Source organism: Crinia signifera, chromosome 1 (assembly GCF_055691185.1).
Source record: "Crinia signifera chromosome 1, ASM5569118v1, whole genome shotgun sequence".
In the NCBI taxonomy this organism is placed as follows: Eukaryota; Metazoa; Chordata; class Amphibia; order Anura; family Myobatrachidae; genus Crinia; species Crinia signifera.
Genome location: NC_139217.1, coordinates 2868475 through 2886311, shown reverse-complemented (window position 1 = coordinate 2886311; position 17837 = coordinate 2868475). Strand labels below are relative to the sequence as shown.

The window sequence follows — 17837 nt, the reverse complement described above, 5'->3', positions numbered from 1 at the left end:
AAGATACCGCCTGCTCATCAGGACTCTCAGCGGAGGTTACAGGACAGGAACAATGTGCAGTATGGACAATACAGGGCAGATACCGCCTGCTCATCAGGACTCTCAGCGGAGGTTACAGGACAGGAACAATGTGCGGCATGGACAATACGGGGCAGATACCGCCGGCTCATCAGGACTCTCAGCGGAGGTTACAGGACAGGAACAATGTGCGGCATGGACAATACGGGGCAGATACCGCCTGCTCATCAGGACTCTCAGCGGAGGTTACAGGACAGGAACAATGTGCGGTATGGACAATACGGGGCAGATACCGCCTGCTCATCAAGACTCTCAGCGGAGGTTACAGGACAGGAACAATGTGCGGTATGGACAATACGGGGCAGATACCGCCTGCTCATCAGGACTCTCAGCGGAGGTTACAGGACAGGAACAATGTGCGGTATGGACAATACGGGGCAGATACCGCCTGCTCATCAGGACTCTCAGCAGAGGTTACAGAACAGGAACAATGTGCGGCATGGACAATACGGGGCAGATACCGCCTGCTCATCAGGACTCTCAGCGGAGGTTACAGGACAGGAACAATGTGCGGCATGGACAATACGGGGCAGATACCGCCTGCTCATCAGGACTCTCAGCGGCGGTTACAGGACAGGAACAATGTGAGGTATGGACAATACGGGGCAGATACCGCCTGCTCATCAGGACTCTCAGCGGAGGTTACAGGACAGGAACAATGTGCGGTATGGACAATACGGGGCAGATACCGCCTGCTCATCAGGACTCTCAGCAGAGGTTACAGGACAGGAACAATGTGCGGCATGGACAATATGGGGCAGATACCGCCTGCTCATCAGGACTCTCAGCGGAGGTTACAGGACAGGAACAATGTGCGGTATGGACAATACGGGGCAGATACCGCCTGCTCATCAGGACTCTCAGCGGAGGTTACAGGACAGGAACAATGTGCAGTATGGACAATACGGGGCAGATACCGCCTGCTCATCAGGACTCTCAGCGGAGGTTACAGGACAGGAACAATGTGCGGTATGGACAATACGGGGCAGATACCGCCTGCTCATCAGGACTCTCAGCGGAGGTTACAGGACAGGAACAATGTGCGGTATGGACAATACGGGGCAGATACCGCCTGCTCATCAGGACTCTCAGCGGAGGTTACAGGACAGGAACAATGTGCGGTATGGACAATACGGGGCAGATACCGCCTGCTCATCAGGACTCTCAGCGGAGGTTACAGGACAGGAACAATGTGCGGTATGGACAATACGGGGCAGATACCGCCTGCTCATCAGGACTCTCAGCGGCAGTTACAGGACAGGAACAATGTGCGGTATGGACAATACGGGGCAGATACCGCCTGCTCATCAGGACTCTCAGCGGAGGTTACAGGACAGGAACAATGTGCGGTATGGACAATACGGGGCAGATACCGCCGGCTCAGCAGGACTCTCAGCGGAGGTTACAGGACAGGAACAATGTGAGGTAAGAACAATACGGGGCAGATACCGCCTGCTCATCAGGACTCTCAGCGGAGGTTACAGGACAGGAACAATGTGCGGTATGGACAATACGGGGCAGATACCGCCTGCTCATCAGGACTCTCAGCGGAGGTTACAGGACAGGAACAATGTGCGGTATGGACAATACGGGGCAGATACCGCCTGCTCATCAGGACTCTCAGCAGAGGTTACAGGACAGGAACAATGTGCGGTATGGACAATACGGGGCAGATACCGCCTGCTCATCAGGACTCTCAGCGGAGGTTACAGGACAGGAACAATGTGCGGTATGGACAATACGGGGAAGATACCGCCTGCTCATCAGGACTCTCAGCGGAGGTTACAGGACAGGAACAATGTGCAGTATGGACAATACGGGGCAGATACCGCCTGCTCATCAGGACTCTCAGCAGAGGTTACAGGACAGGAACAATGTGCGGCATGGACAATACGGGGCAGATACCGCCTGCTCATCAGGACTCTCAGCGGAGGTTACAGGACAGGAACAATGTGCGGTATGGACAATACGGGGCAGATACCGCCTGCTCATCAGGACTCTCAGCGGAGGTTACAGGACAGGAACAATGTGCGGTATGGACAATACGGGGCAGATACCGCCTGCTCATCAGGACTCTCAGCGGAGGTTACAGGACAGGAACAATGTGCGGTATGGACAATACGGGGCAGATACCGCCTGCTCATCAGGACTCTCAGCGGAGGTTACAGGACAGGAACAATGTGCGGTATGGACAATACGGGGCAGATACCGCCTGCTCATCAGGATTCTCAGCGGAGGTTACAGGACAGGAACAATGTGCGGTATGGACAATACGGGGCAGATACCGCCTGCTCATCAGGACTCTCAGCGGAGGTTACAGGACAGGAACAATGTGCGGTATGGACAATACGGGGCAGATACCGCCTGCTCATCAGGATTCTCAGCGGAGGTTACAGGACAGGAACAATGTGCGGTATGGACAATACGGGGCAGATACCGCCTGCTCATCAGGATTCTCAGCGGAGGTTACAGGACAGGAACACGATTATGTGCGGTATGGACAATACGGGGCAGATACCGCCTGCTCATCAGGACTCTCAGCGGAGGTTACAGGACAGGAACAATGTGCGGTATGGACAATACGGGGCAGATACCGCCTGCTCATCAGGACTCTCAGCGGAGGTTACAGGACAGGAACAATGTGCGGTATGGACAATACGGGGCAGATACCGCCTGCTCATCAGGACTCTCAGCGGAGGTTACAGGACAGGAACAATGTGCGGTACGCGGATCATTTACGCAATAGAGATTTTGGAGGTGGTTCACTGAGATATTGAGGCTCATTGATGTATAAATAGGATGTACACATGGCAATACTATCTGTTTGACAACAGGGCGGCGCTATCCATGGATTGTGCTGGTTGTACTAGTGTCCGCGGACTCACATTAGGCAACGGCTGCATTTTAGATTGCAGGTGTGACCGTATTACACCTGCAGGTGTTACATATATACAGTACATACAGTAATGAATACCAGCGGAATTACAGAGAATACACCCAATACACATATAAAGGAGTAAGATGGCCATACCCCACAGATGTCAACTGGCCGTGCGTGGAGGCAGCATGCATGGTGAAACGCGTTATATACAGCATGCACAGCCACACAAGCACAGGGGGAGGGGGGAATGTGGGGGATAAAGAAACAAGCACACCACCTTCTTAGGTTTCAATCCACGCTGCAAGAAGAGAGGGCAGAGGTTAGAGGTCACATGGTTAGTCAGTGAGTAGTGCGCTGAGAGAGGACATACAAGAAATCATTAAGGAAAGGACACAAGTTGGGTATGAACGAGGTTATGACAAAGGTCTCCGCTTAATACAAAGGCCAACGTGATCTCATCTGTAGAGTAATACGCTCCAATCACTGTCCCCAGTAGTAGAGTACAACGTCACTACCCCCCCCCCCCCCATATCACCATCCCTAGTATCAGCACAGCGTCACTACCCCCCCCATACCACCATCCCTAGTATCAGTACAGCGTCACTACCCCCCCATATCACCATCCCTAGTATCAGTACAGCGTCACTACCCCCCCCCCCCATATCACCGTCCCTAGTATAAGCTCAGCGTCACTACCCCCCCCCCCCCCATATCACCATCCCTAGTATAAGCTCAGCGTCACTACCCCCCCCCCCCATATCACCATCCCTAGTATCAGTACAATGTCACTACCCCCCCCCCATATCACCATCCCTAGTATCAGTAGTGTCACTACCCCCCCCCCATATCACCATCCCTAGTATCAGTACAGTGTCACTACCCCCCCATATCACCATCCCTAGTATCAGTACAGCGTCACTACCCCCCCCCATATCACCATCCCTAGTATCAGTACAATGTCACTACCCCCCCCCCCATATCACCATCCCTAGTATAAGCTCAGCGTCACTACCCCCCCCCCCATATCACCATCCCTAGTATCAGTACAATGTCACTACCCCCCCCCCCATATCACCATCCCTAGTATCAGTAGTGTCACTACCCCCCCATATCACCATCCCTAGTATCAGTACAGTGTCACTACCCCCCCATATCACCATCCCTAGTATCAGTACAGTGTCACTACCCCCCCCATATCACCATCCCTAGTATCAGTACAGTGTCACTACCCCCCCCCCCATATCACCATCCCTAGTATCAGTACAGTGTCACTACCCCCCCCCCCCATAATCACCATCCCTAGTATCAGCTCAGCGTCACTACCCCCCCCCATATCACCATCCCTAGTATCAGTACAGTGTCACTACCCCCCCCCCATAATCACCATCCCTAGTATCAGCTCAGCGTCACTACCCCCCCATATCACCATCCCTAGTATCACTACCCCCCCCCATATCACCATCCCTAGTATCAGTACAACGTCACTACCCCCCCCCATATCACCATCCCTAGTATCAGTACAACGTCACTACCCCCCCCATATTACCATCCCTAGTATCAGCACCGCGTCACTACCCCCCCCCCCCATATCACCATCCCTAGTATCAGCACCGCGTCACTACCCCCCCCCATATCACCATCCCTAGTATCAGCACCGCGTCACTACCCCCCCCCCCCATGTCACCATCCCTAGAATCAGTACAGCGTCCCTACCCCCCCCCCCATATCACCATCCCTAGTATCAGTACAGCGTCACTACCCCCCCCATATCACCATCCCTAGTATCAGTACAGCGTCACTACCCCCCCCCCATGTCACCATCCCTAGAATCAGTACAGCGTCCCTACCCCCCCCCCATATCACCATCCCTAGTATCAGTACAGCGTCACAACCCCCCCATATCACCATCCCTAGTATCAGTACAGTGTCACTACCCCCCCCCCCCCATATCACCATCCCTAGTATCAGCACAGCGTCACTACCCCCCCCCCCCCCATATCACCATCCCTAGTATCAGCTCAGCGTCACTACCCCCCCCCCATATCAGCATCCCTAGTATCAGTACAGCGTCACTACCCCCCCCCCCCATATCACAATCCCTAGTATCAGTACAGCGTCACTACCCCCCCCCCCACCATATCACCATCCCTAGTATCAGTACAGCGTCACTACCCCCCCCCCCATATCACCATCCCTAGTATCAGTACAGCGTCACTACCCCCCCCCCCACCATATCACCATCCCTAGTATCAGTACAGCGTCACTACCCCCCCTCATATCACCATCCCTAGTATCAGTACAGCGTCACTACCCCCCCCCCCCCATATCACCATCCCTAGTATCAGTACAGTGTCACTACCCCCCCCCCATATCCCCATCCCTAGTATCAGTACAGCGTCACTACCACCCCCCATATCACCATCCCTAGTATCAGTACAGCGTCACTACCACCCCTAGTATCAGTACACCGTCACTACCCCCCCATATCACCATCTCTAGTATCAGTACAACGTCACTACCCCCCCATATCACCATCCCTTTTATCAGTACAGTGTCACTACCCCCCCCCATATCACCATCCCTAGTGACAGTACAGTGTCACTACCCCCCCCCCCCTATCACCATCCCTAGTGACAGTACAGTGTCACTACCCCCCCATATCACCATCCCTAGTGACAGTACAGTGTCACTACCCCCCCATATCACCATCCCTAGTGACAGTACAGTGTCACTACCCCCCCATTTAACCATCCCTAGTACAGTCGGGCAAAAAAGTATTTAGTCAGCCACCAATTGTGCAAGTTCTCCCACTTAAAAAGATGAGAAAGGCCTGTAATTTTCATCATAGGTATACCTCAACTATGAGAGACAAAATGAGGAAAAAAAAAATCCAGAAAATGACATTGTCTGATTTTTAAAGAATTTATTTGCAAATTATGGTGGAAAATAAGTATTTGGTCAATAACAAAAGTTCATCTCAGTACTTTGTTATATACCCTTTGTTGGCAATGACAGAGGTCAAACGTTTTCTGTAAGTCTTCACAAGGTTTTCACAAACTGTTGCTGGTATTTTGGCCCATTCCTCCATGCAGATCTCCTCTAGAGCAGTGATGTTTTGGGGCTGTCGCTGGGCAACACGGACTTTCAACTCCCTCCAAAGATTTTCTATGGGGTTGAGATCTGGAGACTGGCTCGGCCACTCCAGGACCTTGAAATGCTTCTTACGAAGCCACTCCTTTGTTACCCGGGCAGTGTGTTTGGGATCGTTGTCATGCTGAAAGACCCAGCCACGTTTCATCTTCAATGCCCTTGCTGATGGAAGGAGGTTTTCACTCAAAATCTGACGATACATGGCCCCATTCATTCTTTCCTTTACACGGAGCAGTCGTCCTGTTCCCTTTGCAGAAAAACAGCCCCAAAGCATGATGTTTCCACCCCCATGCTTTACAGTAGGTATGGTGTTCTTTGGATGCAACTCAGCATTCTTTCTCCTCCAAACACGACGAGTAGAGTTGTTACCAAAAAGTTCTATTTTGGTTTCATCTGACCATATGACATTCTCCCAATCCTCTTCTGGATCATCCAAATGCTCTCTAGCAAACTTCAGACGGGCCTGCACATGTACTGCCTTTAGCAGGGGGACACGTCTGGCACTGCAGGATTTGAGTCCCTGGCGGCGTAGTGTGTTACTGATGGTAGCCTTTGTTACTTTGGTCCCAGCTCTCAGCAGGTCATTCACTAGGTCCCCCCGTGTGGTTCTGGGATTTTTGATCACCGTTCTTGTGATCATTTTGACCCCACGGGGTGAGATCTTGCGGGGAGCCCCAGATCGAGGGAGACTATCAGTGGTCTTGTATGCCTTCCATTTCCTAATAATTGCTCCCACAGTTGATTTCTTCACACCAAGCTGCTTACCTATTGCAGATTCAGTCTTCCCAGCCTGGTGCAGGTCTACAATTTTGTTTCTGGTGTCCTTTGACAGCTCTTTGCTCTTGGCCATAGTGGAGTTTGGAGTGTGACTGTTTGAAGTGTTGGACAGGTGTCTTTTATTTAGATAAAGAGTTCAAACAGGTGTCATTAATACAGGTAACGAGTGGAGGACAGAGGAGCCTCTTACAGAAGAAGTTACAGGTCTGTGAGAGCAAGAAATCTTGCTTGTTTGTTATTGACCAAATACTTATTTTCCACCATAATTTGCAAATAAATTCTTTAAAAATCAGACAATGTCATTTTCTGGATTTTTTTTCCTCATTTTGTCTCTCATAGTTGAGGTATACCTATGATGAAAATTACAGGCCTCTCTCATCTTTTTAAGTGGGAGAACTTGCACAATTGGTGGCTGACTAAATACTTTTTTGCCCGACTGTATCAGTACAGCGTCACTACCCCCCCCCCCTATATCACCATCCCTAGTATCAGTACAGCGTCACTACCCCCCCCCCCCATATCACCATCCCTAGTATCAGTACAGCGTCACTACCCCCCTATATCACCATCCCTAGTATCAGCACAGCGTCACTACCCCCCCATATCACCATCCCTAGTATCAGTACAGCGTCACTACCCCCCCCCCCATATCACCATCCCTAGTATCAGTACAGCGTCACTACCCCCCCCCCCTTAACACCATCCCTAGTATCAGTACAGCGTCACTACCCCCCCCCCCCCCTTAACACCATCCCTAGTATCAGTACAGCGTCACTACCCCCCTAACACCATCCCTAGTATCAGTACAGCGTCACTACCCCCCCATATCACCATCCCTAGTATCAGTACAGCATCACTACCCCCCTATATCACCATCCCTAGTATCAGTACAGTGTCACTACCCCCCCCCCCATATCACCATCCCTAGTATCAGTACAGCGTCACTACCCCCCCCCCATATCACCATCCCTAGTATCAGTACAGCGTCACTACCCCCCCCCCCCATATCACCATCCCTAGTATCAGTACAGCGTCAATACCCCCCCATATCACCATCCCTAGTATCAGTACAGCGTCACTACCGCCCCCATATCACCATCCCTAGTGACAGTACAGTGTCACTACCCCCCCTATCACCATCCCTAGTGACAGTACAGTGTCACTACCCCCCCATATCACCATCCCTAGTATCAGTACAGCGTCACTACCCCCCCCCTATATCACCATCCCTAGTATCAGTACAGCGTCACTACCCCCCCCCCATATCACCATCCCTAGTATCAGTACAGCGTCACTACCCCCCTATATCACCATCCCTAGTATCAGCACAGCGTCACTACCCCCCCCATATCACCATCCCTAGTATCAGTACAGCGTCACTACCCCCCCCCCCCATATCACCATCCCTAGTATCAGTACAGCGTCACTACCCCCCCCCCTTAACACCATCCCTAGTATCAGTACAGCGTCACTACCCCCCCCCCCCATATCACCATCCCTAGTATCAGTACAGCGTCACTACCCCCCCCCCATATCACCATCCCTAGTATCAGTACAGCGTCAATACCCCCCCATATCACCATCCCTAGTATCAGTACAGCGTCACTACCCCCCCCATATCACCATCCCTAGTATCAGTACAGTGTCACTACCCCCCTATATCACCATCCCTAGTATCAGTACAGCGTCACTACCCCCCCCCCATATCACCATCACTAGTATCAGTACAGTGTCACTACCCCCCCATATCACCATCCCTAGTATCAGTACAGCGTCACTACCCCCCCCCATATCACATCCCCAGTATCAGTACAGCGTCACTACCCCCCCCCCCCATATCACCATCCCTAGTATCAGTACAGCGTCACTACCCCCCCAACACCATCCCTAGTATCAGCACAGTGTCACTACCCCCCCCCCATATAACCATCCCTAGTATCAGTACAGCGTCACTACCCCCCCCCCCCATATCACCATCCCTAGTATCAGCACAGAGTCACTACCCCCCCATATCACCATCCCTAGTATCAGTACAGCGTCACTACCCCCCCCCCCCCCTATATCACCATCCCTAGTATCAGTACAGCGTCACAACCCCCCCCCCCCATATCACCATCCCTAGTATCAGTACAGCGTCACTACCCCCCCCCCCCCATATCACCATCCCTAGTATCAGTACAGTGTCACTACCCCCCATATCACCATCCCTAGTATCAGTACAGTGTCACTACCCCCCCCCCCATATCACCATCCCTAGTATCAGTACAGCGTCACTACCCCCCCCCCATATCACCATCCCTAGTATCAGCACAGCGTCATTACCCCCCCCCCCATATCACCATCCCTAGTATCAGTACAGCGTCACTACCCCCCCCATATCACCATCCCCTAGTATCAGAACAACGTCACTACCCCCCCCCCCCCATATCACCATCCCTAGTATCAGTACAGCCTCACTACCCCCCCCATATCACCATCCCTAGTATCAGCACAGCGTCACTACCCCCCCCCCCATATCACCATCCCTAGTATCAGAACAACGTCACTACCCCCCCCCCATATCACCATCCCTAGTATCAGTACAGCCTCACTACCCCCCCCATATCACCATAACTAGAATCAGCACAGAGTTACTACCCCCCCCCCCACATCACCATCCCTAGTATCAGCACAGCGTCACTACCCCCCCCCCCCATATCAACATCCCTAGTATCAGTACAGCGTCACTACCCCCCCCCCCCCCCACATCACCATCCCTAGTATCAGTACAGCGTCACTACCCCCCCCCCCCATATCACCATCCCTAGTATCAGTACAGCGTCACTACCCCCCCCCCCCCATATCACCATCCCTAGTATCAGTACACCGTCACTACCCCCCCCCCCATATCACCATCCCTAGTATCAGCACAGCGTCACTACCCCCCCCCCCCCCCATATCACCATCCCTAGTATCAGTACAGCGTCACTACCCCCCCCCCACATCACCATCCCTAGTATCAGTACAGCGTCACTACCCCCCCCCCCATATCACCATCCCTAGTATCAGTACAGTGTCACTACCCCCCCCCATATCACCATCACTAGTATCAGCACAGTGTCACTACCCCCCCCCCCCACATCACCATCCCTAGTATCAGTACAGCGTCACTACCCCCCCCCCCCACATCACCATCCCTAGTATCAGTACAGCGTCACTACCCCCCCCCATATCACCATCCCTAGTATCAGCACAGCGTCACTACCCCCCCCCCATATCACCATCCCTAGTATCAGCAGTGTCACTACCCCCCCCCCATATCACCATCCCTAGTATCAGCACAGCATCACTACCCCCCCCCCCCATATCACTATCCCTAGTATCAGCACAGTGTCACTACCCCCCCCCCCCCATATCACTATCCCTAGTATCAGCACAGCGTCACTACCCCCCCCCCCCCATATCACCATCCCTAGTATCAGTACAGCGTCACTACCCCCCCCCATATCACCATCCCTAGTATCAGTACAGCGTCACTACCCCCCCCACCATATCACCATCCCTAGTATCAGTACAACGTCACTACCCCCCCCCCCATATCACTATCCCTAGTATCAGTACAACGTCACAACCCCCCCCCCATATCACCATCCCTAGTATCAGCACAGCGTCACTACCCCCCCCCCCCATATCACCATCCCTAGTATCAGTACAGCGTCACTACCCCCCCCCATATCACCATCCCTAGTATCAGCACAGCGTCACTACCCCCCCCACCATATCACCATCCCTAGTATCAGCACTGTGTCACTACCCCCCCCCCCCCATATCACCATCCCTAGTATCAGTACAGCGTCACTACCCCCCCCCCATATCACCATCCCTAGTATCAGTACAGTGTAACTACCCCCCCCCCCATATCACCTAGTATCAGTACAGTGTAACTACCCCCCCCATATCACCATCCCTAGTATCAGTACAGCGTCACTACCCCCAATCACTGAATGCAGTATCTGAGTACAGCACCAGGGCTCCCCCGCCCCCATCACTGTTCCTGGTATCAGAGTCCAACGTCAGTACACTCACTGTCCCCAGTAGCAGAGTACAGCGCCACTACCCCCCGCCCCCAATCACTGAGTACATCACACACACACACACCCCGATTTACGGTCCCCAGTAGCAGGGCACATCACTACCCCTCATCCCCCAGGGGTGCAATATTATTATATTTGGGGCATGGACGGTCACGTTATAATTGGAGTTGACATTATACAAAATGATATTAGACTATGAAATTAGTACATTGGGTGCTTATAGGTTAGTTGGGCGCCCACTTTATTAGTACGCTGATACCCCACTATCCATGTCGGCATGGAGTTGATTTTATATAGTGTGGCAAGCGTGGCAAATAGCTTAGTGGGCGCACAACTAACATATAAGTACCGTACATTGTATTATATAGGGATGAGTGGGTTCTAGAGATCAGAACCCCCCGAACTTACATGATCCGACCCGTTCACGTCCATCCCGCCGATAATCCAGTCCGAAAACGAGGCCGATACGTTATCAGATAACATCGGATTCTCACAAGACCGCTACACTATAAATCCCGGCTTCCGGCGCCTGAACCTGGACTTGTGATTAACGTACATCAGGGACAGGCAGACATGGGACACAGTGAGAGGGTGACCAGTCTGACCTGATAGTAATATGTCCGCTGTGTGTGTATGATGGTATTAGGCAGGACAGGCAGACATGGGACACAGTGAGAGGGTGACCAGTCTGACCTGATAGTAATATGTCCGCTGTGTGTGTGTGATGGTATTAGGCAGGACAGGCAGACATGGGACACAGTGAGAGGGTGACCAGTCTGACCTGATAGTAATATGTCCGCTGTGTGTGTGTGATGGTATTAGGCAGGACAGGCAGACATGGGACACAGTGAGAGGGTGACTAGTCTGACCTGATAGGAATATGTCCGCTGTGTGTGTGTGAGATGTATTAGGCAGGACAGGCAGACATGGGACACAGTGAGAGGGTGACCAGTCTGACCTGATAGTAATATGTCCGCTGTGTGTGTGTGATGGTATTAGGCAGGGACAGGCAGACATGGGACACAGTGAGAGGGTGACCAGTCTGACCTGATAGTAATATGTCCGCTGTGTGTGTATGATGGTATTAGGCAGGACAGGCAGACATGGGACACAGTGAGAGGGTGACCAGTCTGACCTGATAGTAATATGTCCGCTGTGTGTGTGTGATGGTATTAGGCAGGACAGGCAGACATGGGACACAGTGAGAGGGTGACCAGTCTGACCTGATAGTAATATGTCCGCTGTGTGTGTGTATGATGGTATTAGGCAGGACAGGCAGACATGGGACACAGTGAGAGGGTGACCAGTCTGACCTGATAGTAATATGTCCGCTGTGTGTGTGTGATGGTATTAGGCAGGACAGGCAGACATGGGACACAGTGAGAGGGTGACCAGTCTGACCTGATAGTAATATGTCCGCTGTGTGTGTGTGATGGTATTAGGCAGGACAGGCAGACATGGGACACAGTGAGAGGGTGACCAGTCTGACCTGATAGTAATATGTCCGCTGTGTGTGTGTGATGGTATTAGGCAGGACAGGCAGACATGGGACACAGTGAGAGGGTGACCAGTCTGACCTGATAGTAATATGTCCGCTGTGTGTGTGATGGTATTAGGCAGGACAGGCAGACATGGGACACAGTGAGAGGGTGACCAGTCTGACCTGATAGTAATATGTCCGCTGTGTGTGTGTGATGGTATTAGGCAGGACAGGCAGACATGGGACACAGTGAGAGGGTGACCAGTCTGACCTGATAGTAATATGTCCGCTGTGTGTGTGTGTGATGGTATTAGGCAGGACAGGCAGACATAGGACACAGTGAGAGGGTGACCAGTCTGACCTGATAGTAATATGTCCGCTGTGTGTGTGTGATGGTATTAGGCAGGACAGGCAGACATGGGACACAGTGAGAGGGTGACCAGTCTGACCTGATAGTAATATGTCCGCTGTGTGTGTGTGTGTGTGTGTGTGTGTGTGTGTGTGTGTGTGTGTGTGTGTGTGTGTGTGTGTGTGTGTATGATGGTATTAGGCAGGACAGGCAGACATGGGACACAGTGAGAGGGTGACCAGTCTGACCTGATAGTAATATGTCCGCTGTGTGTGTGTGATGGTATTAGGCAGGACAGGCAGACATGGGACACAGTGAGAGGGTGACCAGTCTGACCTGATAGTAATATGTCCGCTGTGTGTGTATGATGGTATTAGGCAGGACAGGCAGACATGGGACACAGTGAGAGGGTGACCAGTCTGACCTGATAGTAATATGTCCGCTGTGTGTGTATGATGGTATTAGGCAGGACAGGCAGACATGGGACACAGTGAGAGGGTGACCAGTCTGACCTGATAGTAATATGTCCGCTGTGTGTGTGTGTGTGTGTGATGGTATTAGGCAGGACAGGCAGACATGGGGACACAGTGAGAGGGTGACCAGTCTGACCTGATAGTAATATGTCCGCTGTGTGTGTGTGTGATGGTATTAGGCAGGACAGGCAGACATGGGACACAGTGAGAGGGTGACCAGTCTGACCTGATAGTAATATGTCCGCTGTGTGTGTGTGTGATGGTATTAGGCAGGACAGGCAGACATGGGACACAGTGAGAGGGTGACCAGTCTGACCTGATAGTAATATGTCCGCTGTGTGTGTATGATGGTATTAGGCAGGACAGGCAGACATGGGACACAGTGAGAGGGTGACCAGTCTGACCTGATAGTAATATGTCCGCTGTGTGTGTGTGTGATGGTATTAGGCAGGACAGGCAGACATGGGACACAGTGAGAGGGTGACCAGTCTGACCTGATAGTAATATGTCCGCTGTGTGTGTGTGTGTGTGATGGTATTAGGCAGGACAGGCAGACATGGGACACAGTGAGAGGGTGACCAGTCTGACCTGATAGTAATATGTCCGCTGTGTGTGTGTGTGTTGATGGTATTAGGCAGGACAGGCAGACATGGGACACAGTGAGAGGGTGACCAGTCTGACCTGATAGTAATATGTCCGCTGTGTGTGTGTGTGTGTGATGGTATTAGGCAGGACAGGCAGACATGGGACACAGTGAGAGGGTGACCAGTCTGACCTGATAGTAATATGTCCGCTGTGTGTTGTGATGGTATTAGGCAGGACAGGCAGACATGGGACACAGTGAGAGGGTGACCAGTCTGACCTGATAGTAATATGTCCGCTGTGTGTGTGATGGTATTAGGCAGGACAGGCAGTCATGGGACACAGTGAGAGGGTGACCAGTCTGACCTGATAGTAATATGTCCGCTGTGTGTGTGATGGTATTAGGCAGGACAGGCAGACATGGGACACAGTGAGAGGGTGACCAGTCTGACCTGATAGTAATATGTCCGCTGTGTGTGTGTGATGGTATTAGGCAGGACAGGCAGACATGGGACACAGTGAGAGGGTGACCAGTCTGACCTGATAGTAATATGTCCGCTGTGTGTGTGATGGTATTAGGCAGGACAGGCAGTCATGGGACACAGTGAGAGGGTGACCAGTCTGACCTGATAGTAATATGTCCGCTGTGTGTGTGATGGTATTAGGCAGGACAGCATCATGGCACGTAGAGGTCGTTGATAGTAATATGTTGATAGTAATATGTCCGCTGTGTGTGTATGATGGTATTAGGCAGGACAGGCAGACATGGGACACAGTGAGAGGGTGACCAGTCTGACCTGATAGTAATATGTCCGCTGTGTGTGTGTGTGTGTGTGTGTGTGTGTGTGATGGTATTAGGCAGGACAGGCAGACATGGGACACAGTGAGAGGGTGACCAGTCTGACCTGATAGTAATATGTCCGCTGTGTGTGTGTGATGGTATTAGGCAGGACAGGCAGACATGGGACACAGTGAGAGGGTGACCAGTCTGACCTGATAGTAATATGTCCGCTGTGTGTGTATGATGGTATTAGGCAGGACAGGCAGACATGGGACACAGTGAGAGGGTGACCAGTCTGACCTGATAGTAATATGTCCGCTGTGTGTGTATGATGGTATTAGGCAGGACAGGCAGACATGGGACACAGTGAGAGGGTGACCAGTCTGACCTGATAGTAATATGTCCGCTGTGTGTGTGTGTGATGGTATTAGGCAGGACAGGCAGACATGGGACACAGTGAGAGGGTGACCAGTCTGACCTGATAGTAATATGTCCGCTGTGTGTGTATGATGGTATTAGGCAGGACAGGCAGACATGGGACACAGTGAGAGGGTGACCAGTCTGACCTGATAGTAATATGTCCGCTGTGTGTGTATGATGGTATTAGGCAGGACAGGCAGACATGGGACACAGTGAGAGGGTGACCAGTCTGACCTGATAGTAATATGTCCGCTGTGTGTGTGTGTGTGATGGTATTAGGCAGGACAGGCAGACATGGGACACAGTGAGAGGGTGACCAGTCTGACCTGATAGTAATATGTCCGCTGTGTGTGTATGATGGTATTAGGCAGGACAGGCAGACATGGGACACAGTGAGAGGGTGACCAGTCTGACCTGATAGTAATATGTCCGCTGTGTGTGTGTGTGATGGTATTAGGCAGGACAGGCAGACATGGGACACAGTGAGAGGGTGACCAGTCTGACCTGATAGTAATATGTCCGCTGTGTGTGTGTGTGTGTGTGATGGTATTAGGCAGGACAGGCAGACATGGGACACAGTGAGAGGGTGACCAGTCTGACCTGATAGTAATATGTCCGCTGTGTGTGTGTGTGTGTGATGGTATTAGGCAGGACAGGCAGACATGGGACACAGTGAGAGGGTGACCAGTCTGACCTGATAGTAATATGTCCGCTGTGTGTGTGTGATGGTATTAGGCAGGACAGGCAGACATGGGACACAGTGAGAGGGTGACCAGTCTGACCTGATAGTAATATGTCCGCTGTGTGTGTGTGATGGTATTAGGCAGGACAGGCAGACATGGGACACAGTGAGAGGGTGACCAGTCTGACCTGATAGTAATATGTCCGCTGTGTGTGTATGATGGTATTAGGCAGGACAGGCAGACATGGGACACAGTGAGAGGGTGACCAGTCTGACCTGATAGTAACATGTCCGCTGTGTGTGTGATGGTATTAGGCAGGACAGGCAGACATGGGACACAGTGAGAGGGTGACCAGTCTGACCTGATAGTAATATGTCCGCTGTGTGTGTGATGGTATTAGGCAGGACAGGCAGACATGGGACACAGTGAGAGGGTGACCAGTCTGACCTGATAGTAATATGTCCGCTGTGTGTGTGTGATGGTATTAGGCAGGGACAGGCAGACATGGGACACAGTGAGAGGGTGACCAGTCTGACCTGATAGTAATATGTCCGCTGTGTGTGTGATGGTATTAGGCAGGACAGGCAGACATGGGACACAGTGAGAGGGTGACCAGTCTGACCTGATAGTAATATGTCCGCTGTGTGTGTGTATGATGGTATTAGGCAGGACAGGCAGACATGGGACACAGTGAGAGGGTGACCAGTCTGACCTGATAGTAATATGTCCGCTGTGTGTGTGTGTGATGGTATTAGGCAGGACAGGCAGACATGGGACACAGTGAGAGGGTGACCAGTCTGACCTGATAGTAATATGTCCGCTGTGTGTGTGTGATGGTATTAGGCAGGACAGGCAGACATGGGACACAGTGAGAGGGTGACCAGTCTGACCTGATAGTAATATGTCCGCTGTGTGTGTGTGTGATGGTATTAGGCAGGACAGGCAGACATGGGACACAGTGAGAGGGTGACCAGTCTGACCTGATAGTAATATGTCCGCTGTGTGTGTGATGGTATTAGGCAGGACAGGCAGACATGGGACACAGTGAGAGGGTGACCAGTCTGACCTGATAGTAATATGTCCGCTGTGTGTGTGATGGTATTAGGCAGGACAGGCAGACATGGGACACAGTGAGAGGGTGACCAGTCTGACCTGATAGTAATATGTCCGCTGTGTGTGTGTGTGATGGTATTAGGCAGGACAGGCAGACATGGGACACAGTGAGAGGGTGACCAGTCTGACCTGATAGTAATATGTCCGCTGTGTGTGTGTGATGGTATTAGGCAGGACAGGCAGACATGGGACACAGTGAGAGGGTGACCAGTCTGACCTGATAGTAATATGTCCGCTGTGTGTGTGTATGATGGTATTAGGCAGGACAGGCAGACATGGGACACAGTGAGAGGGTGACCAGTCTGACCTGATAGTAATATGTCCGCTGTGTGTGTGTGAGGGTATTAGGCAGGACAGGCAGACATGGGACACAGTGAGGGTGACCAGTCTGACCTGATAGTAATATGTCCGCTGTGTGTGTGATGGTATTAGGCAGGACAGGCAGACATGGGACACAGTGAGAGGGTGACCAGTCTGACCTGATAGTAATATGTCCGCTGTGTGTGTGATGGTATTAGGCAGGACAGGCAGACATGGGACACAGTGAGAGGGTGACCAGTCTGACCTGATAGTAATATGTCCGCTGTGTGTGTGTGATGGTATTAGGCAGGACAGGCAGACATGGGACACAGTGAGAGGGTGACCAGTCTGACCTGATAGTAATATGTCCGCTGTGTGTGTGTGATGGTATTAGGCAGGACAGGCAGACATGGGACACAGTGAGAGGGTGACCAGTCTGACCTGATAGTAATATGTCCGCTGTGTGTGTGTGATGGTATTAGGCAGGACAGGCAGACATGGGACACAGTGAGAGGGTGACCAGTCTGACCTGATAGTAATATGTCCGCTGTGTGTGTGTGTGATGGTATTAGGCAGGACAGGCAGACATGGGACACAGTGAGAGGGGTGACCAGTCTGACCTGATAGTAATATGTCCACTGTGTGTGTGTGTGATGGTATTAGGCAGGACAGGCAGACATGGGACACAGTGAGAGGA

At 51.9% G+C, this 17837-nt stretch overlaps 1 protein-coding gene across 8 annotated transcripts in view; it reads right to left on the bottom strand.

The window, feature by feature from the left end:
* DCTN1 (dynactin subunit 1) overlaps positions 1-17837 on the bottom strand; it is a 260744-nt gene that overhangs the window by 112765 nt on the left and 130142 nt on the right. For 4 of the 8 annotated variants that reach the window (XM_083165769.1, XM_083166198.1, XM_083165779.1 and 1 more), the window contains exon 5: positions 3237-3257. The exons of the other annotated variants lie outside the window; for them this stretch is intronic. In XM_083165769.1, coding sequence (XP_083021895.1) covers positions 3237-3257 — 21 coding nt within the window. The remainder of the gene's footprint in view (positions 1-3236; positions 3258-17837) is intronic. 8 annotated transcript variants of the gene reach the window in all.